The following is a 9317-nucleotide window of genomic DNA, read 5'->3' on the forward strand; positions in this document are numbered from 1 at the left end:
CCTTCTCTCTTTCTCTCTCTCTTTCCCCCTCTTTCTCTCTTTCCCAGAAGAGAATACGGCCGCTCGATTTAATCTCCGAGAGGACACGGCATGGTTCTAACTACACTAAAAATCGGTTAGCAAGGTCTATCGTAACCAAGATATCCTCACATAAAGTACAAATTAAGGTGTCCGAACTTTTAGGATGTTATAAATAAAGTTCGTAAGAGAGTTATGGCATTTTAACGCCGCTGTGTATGGCGCACGAAAATACCCGACTTGGATAATTTCAGTTCTATAAGCATTCTACCAGCTATATACCAACACACAGATGATGTATTACGATTTCATATTGAGCGATTTCCGCGAGATCGTAATTAACTCTTTAACGACTTTATTTTGGTACAATAAAGTAATTTTGAAGACTGAGATCTATTTACTTCATTCCCAGAGTAAACACGCGGCTTCGCCGTCGCGTGCCGAACCAGTAGGAACGAACGATCGTATCGTTTGGCAAGGAATGGGCACGTGTACCTAGAGACTTCCTCCTAGAGTACTTCCTAAGTGATTGTAAAAGAAAATGTACTCGCGTTTAATCAAACCGCTCCGCATGACGTTGACGCGTTAAAGCGAATCGTAATAATAATAGAATCAACGTCGATCCGGTCTTCTGGTATCGCGTACCGTCACGAAGAGACGTCTCCTTCTCGCCTTGTGCACGCTCTATGTTGTCATATCGATATCTCTAAATATTTATTTCGAATTTAATGGAAAGAATAAAAAGCAAAGCGAGTGCTTTCAGCAGAAGATTCTTGTGAAAAAATTAATTGCGCTTCACAATTAATCCGCTCCGAACTAACGAGTTAGGAAATATTAGGGATTTATTAGCAAGCCATCTTGCTGCCGTATACACTTTGCGTTCTGCGACATTTATTTACAAGCCTTTATCACACTTATTCAGAAATTCACTAATATATGTATCGATATTGCTGTGAGATTGACGAAAATGAATTTCTCCTATGTTAAACATTTGATGTCCAAGAATTATGACTTAACGGTAACATAATAATACATATATGTTCCAACTATCACAGGCAGTTTTGTACTTTCATTTTCCATACCAAATCAAATATTAATTATTCATTAAGAAAATACCTAGAAAGTACTAGAAATATATTATCTTTCACATTTGTAGAAAGATAAATAAGCAAAAATGCACACACACACGCGTGCGCGCGCACACATATATATTATGTCGTGTGTATCAATTATTAACAAGTATCATAAAGCATTTATGAAAATATATATACCTCTTATTCGCAAAACATACCTCTTTCCAAGAGGTTCCTATCTTTCCACAAAATATTTAGTCTATAAAATAAATAGACATAATTTTGCCTTTCAAGGCAGACTTATAACTTTGATCTTAATAACAAATGTTTATATGTATGGGAAGGGAAAGCACACACATTTCTTGCAATTACAATATTTCTCGCAAGAAATATGGATGTGCTGTGTCGCTACGATCAATTATGTTGGTGTATACTACGGTGTACTTGTAATCATGTATACATTACAAATTCGGAGCGTATACACACATATTAGATTGCGAATCTGAATTTAACAATATCGCGTTCACAGAATCTAAATGCTTTACGTAAGATTGATCGCTTATCTTACGTGTTGCAAAATTATTAAAGTGCAAATTATCTGTTTGTAATGATACTACCTTTGTCGCAATTTCTTGTGGAAATGTTTTTGTTTGGATACTTGAATCCATTACAGCTATTACTTTCAACGGGGCATTTTCCGCAACCCTAACACTTCTATCATTTATATACACAGGAATTTTTTGAATATTCGAACCATTTTCGACAGCTAAATATTTTACAGGTTGAGTAACATTTTGCAATAACACTGCGCGATGCTGATTGTCGATCGCTTTCGGATACATATATAGACCATCGTTTTGCCTCAGAGTTAACAACGGTACATTTTGCGTAGAATTAGACAAATTAATGCAATTATCTACGCTGTTATTATAGCCTCTTGTTGTGTCGCATAAACTTTCAGGCTGAGCAGTTTCTTTATGACAACGATACGCTTGTTCCTTATATTTACGTGGACAATTGGCAGAATCGAAATAAATATACTGTTCGTTGCAATGACACGCATTTTCATTAATTTGGTTCTTGGTACACTTTACGTCTGTTTTACCAAATCGATTTTCCTGACATGATTCCGCAGATCTTTTTTCGGCTTGGGTGATGTTTAACATTGCTCTGTCATTAACATTATTAAAAAGTATATTTTGATTTTGATCACGAATATTTTTTCTATAAAGTTCTTGCTTATTGGCTTCACACATATGTAATTTAGTTTGTTGAGAAAACTGTTTTGTTGACTCTACATTGGAATTAGATAAACTTACGCTTTGAAGATGATTAATCGGGTGATAATTATTTGAACGATAAAAAGATTTTCTTATATCTGGTGAGATTTGTTCTTGTTGAAGCAATTTTTCAGTATTTGTATTACATGAAACTTCAAAAGGTCGCGGATACAAAAAATTACGGTATCGATGAAATTCATTTCTTTCATTATATTCCTTTGGATGCATATTTGCATTAATTTGTTCGATTTGAGACTCTTGTGAATCTTTTATTTTCATCGATCCAATTTGAGGCTCTAATATTTTCGTTTGATCAACTATCGCGTTTACTATGCTAGGAGTAGGAAAACTTGTGTATGAATTTGGGAATATAGTTTCACATAATTCCTTTTTGGTACCGTTACTTCCATTAAATAGGTTAGTTTCACATTTCTTATGTAAGCCTTCCACATCACCATTAATCTGTACAGAATGATTAGGCTTATTAATAGGAATGTCGACACATCGACGTAGGATAGCAGGTACTCGTTTGACATTCTTCACCTCACAATTATTTGTTATTTTGTTATTATATTTTTTAGATATATTGTTTAGTGCACAATTGTCGGAAACAGTAATAGGCAATTTTTCACGGCAATAATCATTTGAAAAATGTCTCTCTGATAGTACAGGATCACTTAAAAATATTGACTTTTCTAAGAATTTTGAATTATTATCAACATGTCGTGAATTTTTATGATCAGAAATGTCAAAAGAAAAGTTAACTTTATCATGCCGTTTATTTTTTAAAAGATGATTAACGTAGTTAGGATTTTTTTGAGAATCCATTTGGACTGAATCTTTTTCGTTTACAACAAAAAGATTTGTTGATTTCGCAAGTTGACAGATGTCTTTAGATTGTTTTGAATACTTATTATCGCCGTTTTCACAATTTTCGACAAGGTTATTTATGTTACTGTTAGATGTAACAGTATTTCGTAATAAGCAAGATGTAAAATTATAACCCATTGTACCATCACGTTTTTTAAGCTTAGTATTTTGTACTAAATGGAATTTGTTATCTTTGTGAGATACACCTTCTTGGAAATGAGCTGCAATAGCATGATTTTTGCTACACTTAGGAACTTCGAATTCAACAGGTGATAATGGCGAAGTGTCCGAAGATACACAAGCTTGATGTTCCACAGAATGTGTAGGGTTTGTATTTTCTAATTCTTGTTTCTTCTTTTTGCGCAAAAGTTGTTGACGAAAAGAATCAGCATAAGCATGTTTTAATTTTTTAATTGTTGATGTAACAGGATCTAATACAAATAATGGTTAATGATTAATAAATTACTGGATAATGAGAAAAATAATCACAGGTTACAATTACTCTGTATACATATAATATACCTGAGGAATAATTTTGTAGAATATCTGTTTCAAAATTTTTAGCAGAGATTTTGCAGAATTCCATATAGCGACTTAATGGGTCACACAATAAATCTTTGTTGTTTTTTGAACCTATCAACTCTGTTTCTTTGTTACTAGTTTTATTTTCTTTTGTAAGATCAGTATCATCAAATATTCTAAAATATTTTATTTGATGTAATATATTTTTTATTAGACTTAATAATTATATGTTACTTACTCTGTTGAATTAGTAATAATAGTTTCTGATAGCTCTTTATCATTTTGGAATAGTCTTCGTTTACATATGTCTTCTTTTTGAACATTGATTTGTCTTGATTTGTCAGTGATGTTTTGTTTTTTAGTTTTGTTGAAATTTGTGTCTTCAAAAATATTTTCTTCACCTTTCTTTTTAGCAAGACATGGCTTCTGATTTTGACTGCAATATTAATATGTGTGTGTGTGCAACATTTATAATAAAATATTATAAAATCTTTTTTATATAAAAAAATTTTGCACATTATTCTATTAAAAACAATAAATGTACCTTTGTCTGTTTCCTAGAACAGGACTTAGCTCTTGAGTACATAGTTCATTCGATTCCAAATTGTTTTGTATGCAATCTTTATTTACTGATTGTTTAATAGTTTTATTCTGTATTGGTATCTCCACTATACGTCTATAAAATAACATATAGAAATCATTACGTATCCATTTGATACATTATATCAAACTTTATCATTCACTTACTCAGATTTATGAGTATCGCCATTGAGAAGTTTCAACGCATCTGCCTTTAGCCGGGCTTTATGGTATGTATTTTCCAATGTCTCTGCTGTAAGATATTACAAGGATTAAAGTAATTGTACCATTTCATTGTGCTCATTGTTACAATAAATGATTTCAATATGAATATTACCTTTCTGGATGTTTTTACCCTTTGCGCCATTTCTGTATATGCCAGCAGCCTGAAACAATAGTAGTATTCAAATATGTTTAATAAATAATAGGACTATCATTGAGAATAGAAATAGGTTTATAAGTATTAGATAAAAGTACTTACAGGTTCTGGCAAAAGTCTATTGCAGATTTTTGCTCGACCTTGCTTTTTCTGTTCTTTGTTGTCACCCTTTCCAATCTTATCCTGTAATAAGTTCCAAGCTATTATATCAATCACAAGAATAATATCATCAAAATTAGTGCAAATTACATTTCTTTCAGCAGTAACTTATCTAAAAGTACGTAAAAATTCTCTAGTCTCTAAGCCACAATTTTCTCTCTCTGAAAGGTAGTTTCACAGATTACGAGAGTTCTACGAAATTATTACTCGATCATGGTCTTAGCTAAACTTCACTGAGAGCATAACGCGTGTTAATAATCTCGATCGAGCTACGCAAACGGAGGGATTACCGTACGAGGGCCGGTAAACAGAGCCAGTAAACACCTGACGTTGATACTAACCTAACACTCACGGAAGCTACTGCATCTCCATGCCACCTAAACAGCGCGGCGCTTTTCGAAATGACAACAACTGCCGATAATCGATGTTGTCACTTTTTCTATGCAAAAAATCTAATCGGTTATAAGTCAGAAAACATTGGGTGCTTTCCAACTGCTTAACACATTTTAACACAAACGCATACACAGGAATGCACAAAGTGTATCATTGTGCACAATTCAATTGGAATAGAATGTGTACGCTGTGCACGGTTGAGATCCATTTCGAATAGTTAGATTAAAGCTTTTTCCGTCTGTATTAAATAAAAAAAAGTAAAAGTATCGGTCACTTAATGTCTTCCAACTTTATTTATAGCCGTCGCAGTTAGTAAAATGTAATTGTAACTAAAACCAAGCTCACACAGCCCTCGATTGAGTACAGATGTGTAGGGCTATGTCGACGATAACGGACAATTGGAACAACTTGTATACATGAAAGTGTCTAGGGATATTGCAATTGGAAAGCACCCATTAGCGAAACGATCGTGCTTACGTAATACGCGCGACTACCACATTCAATCTACCACAAGTATGGAGATATTTGCAACTTGCCGTTTTCACACAATATAGGTCTGTTTTTTATTCCGACTACTGCAAACTTTCTCGTTTTCATCAAACATCAAACATGTATCTATTTCATTTTAGGATTTCTCTTATTTAATTAGATTTATTTCACTCCAAGTTTTATAAGTACATATTAGTTCAGCTACAGAAAACGGACCCAATTTATGATTACCTACAGATTAAAGGTTAAGAGATTCAGCAATGAAATATGTTCATGAATTTCTTGGTAACCTGTAATCTTTACATGTAACCATGTATCGTGAAAAAGAGTTTCAATATCTTTGTCGTCCTTGGGATACAGTGCGACGAGGTCGCGATCATCCTAAGGATTGAGGACGGATTGAGGAAGGATTTGAAAACGCGACCTACCAATTTCCGCTTGGCCTGCAAGATCTTTGAGTGTATCCGATCGAGATCCTTCTTTCGTCGTTTCCGCTGCGGCTTCTCCTGGTCGGTTGAACTCCGCGTTATTCTGCCCATAATCTCGCGTAACAATGTCCGGAGTAACTGCACGAGTTACATATGTGTATATGTATCCACACGCATTGTCAATATTGCCTGCGGTGACAAAACGTGAATACTGAATACTGATGCGCAGCGGTGCGCGCCAGTCAATGACGACTGATGAATACCTTCACGTATGTTTATTTACCCTCGCTTTCTCGTAGCTGCGTGAATTATGGAGATCATTAACAGGAATTATTTTCTTCTTGTGTCCATGACGTCATTGAGAAGAGGTTTAGAGAGGGAGAAATAGTTTGTAATTCTGGCGCAAGGGGTCGTCTCAAATGGAGCGATGAAGATTACAGAATATATCCACACAACTTGCACAATTAAATGGTAAATATCTGTATAAAGAAAATTATGCAATTGTATTTTATGTCCTTACGATAGAAATATGATTGAATAATTTCGGTATAGATATATCTTAAGGTCAGAGCAAAGACTTTGCATAAATATAAGAGAATCAACTAATCAGAATTCTTTCTTTCCTTCCATTTCACGGAAAAGAGGAACTTTGATTGGTTAATTTTCTCATACGTTATGCAAAAGTTTGTGCTGCGGCCTTAAGGCCGAAGCAAAAATTTTTGCATATAATGCATAAAGGATATAATGCATAAAAAAAGTCTTTTATTTCATGGGGAGGAAGGAAGTGAAGGATTTTAATTAATTGATTCATTTTTTTATGCAGTATGTATTATGTGATACGCAACTTTGTGCTCCTGTCCTTAAATTGAAAACTTGTGACCGAAAAAAATAGATGGATAAACAACTTTTATTAAAAAGAATTTGTGAAATTAATAAGAGATTATTTTCAGAGATACTTGTTTAATTAACATTGAGAAATAAGAAATTTGAAGCGTACGTCATTTAGAATATAAATAAATAAACAGCTTTTCGTTAAAAAAGAAAATTCTTAACGAAAGATTATTTTCAGACGTGTTTATAATTAGTGTGGAGAAATTATAGATTTGTGAAACGTATGTATATAATTTATTAATTTAAACGTATGTATATAATGTTTGCCGTAGAGCGAGAAATCGCGATGACGGACTGAATTAGAAATACATATATGATTAAATTTGAATACAAAATAAATGAACAGCTTTCGTAAAAATGGAAACTTGCGATTTGTTAAGTATTATTGTATATGAAGTAATTGAAAAACGCAGGATAATGGAAAAAAGGTGAACGGATTTGGTGAACGGTTTTTTAGCATGAAAAACTATGATAGATATCTTTAATAATTTTTTTTGTATTGATTCAGAATTAGTTATGAAGACTAAAATACAAATGTCTTCACAAAGTGTTTGAGCTTTGAAGGGTTAAATATATTTATATAATTTGTTGTTATAATTGTGTACATGATATATACTTCAAATGAAGTATATGTTTGTTATTTTGTTTATGAATTTTTCTGATTTTCTGTGAAATTTCATAGTAGCATCTTATAAAAATTTATTGCTAAAAATATTCGATAATTTTAATGTACATATATTTTTATTTTATTCATTTTTTCTATATTGTTTTAACGAGCAACAACTGCTGTGGAATTTAAGATCTTTGAAATCAATCCACAGATTGATTGATTAAAAAATTATAAAATTATAAAAAATGGAATTTTATTTTATTCAAAAATGAAAAATTTTTACTGATATAATTGGTCTATAAGTGATAGAAAAAAAAAAGAAATTTTTAAAAACATGTTGCTCTTTTAATAAGACATGTATCAATTAAGAGATTAATTTCGAACAACCGATGTTTCAATACGTTAATCTCGTCTTTTTACGATGATTTTCATTTACTGTTGCTTAACTCGACATCTTAATAATGATAAGATAATGATAAGTGCTTATAAATAATATTTATCAAATTATATAAACAAGTAAAAGAAAGAATATAGGTTGTGATACAATACAGATCGAAACACACACACACACACACACACACACACACACACACACACACACACACACACACGCACGCACACACACACACACACACACACACACACACACACACACACACACACACACACACACATACACACACACACAACGCGCACACACACACATACACACACACACACAACGCGCACGACGCACGCACGCACGCACGCACTGTAGTTAAAAGGATCCTAAAGACGTCTGTTTTACCGATTAAACGCTTAATTTTTGTATAATAATTACTGTTTTCTTTTCTACAGATTTGAAAATCCTTTTTTAGGATAAAAGTATACGCATTAATATGTATCTGTGAGATGGAGTTTAACCTAAGAAACAAGATAGAGTTTATGCTAAGAGAACGACAAAAAAATTCGAAATTGAGATCTTCTTTATTATTTCTTAGTCCATTATGGCGTTCGAGAACCATATCACATCGTGACGACATTATCACATCGTGACAACATTATCACATCGTGACAATATTATCACATTGTGACAACATTATTTCATATAAAAACTGTGCAATTTGTAAAAATATTAGTCTACAAATCAATAGTTTGTACGAAGAAACGACGTAGAATTCTTAGAATTAGGCTTAAACATTTAATTAGAACGTTATTGTTATACAAAAATTTATGTATGTATGCATGAGATATTGTAATAGTATAGTACGTAGTGATGTGTCTATAACACGTAAATCGTATGTGTGTAAGTTCTACTTACATTACGACTAATCATCTGTTCCCTTAAGAATTCCCTTAAGAATTAAATGATATAACACAAATGATCACATGTTTGTTCTCAAAAACATTATATGTACATACTTTCACATTAAATTTTATTGATCTTATTTAACTGTAGATGGATTAGTACCATATACTGGGTAAATTAACTTAATTGGTTGAGTGAATTGGGGTTAAACTATTTGAACGTGAATAAGTCATAATGGCGTGGGCAAATATGCGGAAACAATGTGCTACATGAATAAATATATAATATTAATTATTGAAAAATGTACTAACTATCGACGATGTCATTCGTTTTATTAT

General features: G+C 32.5%; 2 protein-coding genes across 2 annotated transcripts; both read right to left on the bottom strand.

Moving 5' to 3' along the window:
- Positions 1–1242: 1242 nt before the first annotated feature.
- Positions 1243–3199, bottom strand: LOC108687014. The gene has a single exon (XM_018192591.1). The coding sequence runs from the start codon at positions 3197–3199 to the stop codon at positions 1553–1555; it is 1647 nt and encodes a 548-aa protein (XP_018048080.1). The 3' UTR covers positions 1243–1552.
- A 119-nt stretch (positions 3200–3318) lies between these two features.
- LOC108687020 lies at positions 3319–6530 on the bottom strand. Its single transcript, XM_018192602.1, has 9 exons — positions 6191–6530; positions 4824–4904; positions 4680–4728; positions 4511–4595; positions 4308–4439; positions 4002–4199; positions 3764–3939; positions 3385–3672; positions 3319–3326 (listed from the first exon to the last, which is right to left on the bottom strand). The coding sequence occupies exons 1-9, from the start codon at positions 6299–6301 to the stop codon at positions 3319–3321; spliced, it is 1128 nt and encodes a 375-aa protein (XP_018048091.1). The 5' UTR covers positions 6302–6530.
- Between the last annotated feature and the right edge of the window lie 2787 nt (positions 6531–9317).

The sequence above is a fragment of the Atta colombica genome, unplaced genomic scaffold (genome assembly GCF_001594045.1).
Source record: "Atta colombica isolate Treedump-2 unplaced genomic scaffold, Acol1.0 scaffold102, whole genome shotgun sequence".
Taxonomy (NCBI): domain Eukaryota; kingdom Metazoa; phylum Arthropoda; class Insecta; order Hymenoptera; family Formicidae; genus Atta; species Atta colombica.

Coding starts and splice junctions, on each gene's coding strand:
- LOC108687014 (XM_018192591.1), bottom strand. CDS start 3,199: ATGGATTCTCAAAAAAATCCTAACTACGTTAATCATCTTTTAAAAAAT.
- LOC108687020 (XM_018192602.1), bottom strand. CDS start 6,301: ATGGGCAGAATAACGCGGAGTTCAACCGACCAGGAGAAGCCGCAGCGG. Junction 4,729..4,823: donor ATAGACTTTTGCCAGAACCT/GTAAGTACTTTT, acceptor CTATTGTTTCAG/GCTGCTGGCATATACAGAAA. Junction 4,440..4,510: donor GGCGATACTCATAAATCTGA/GTAAGTGAATGA, acceptor GTTATTTTATAG/ACGTATAGTGGAGATACCAA.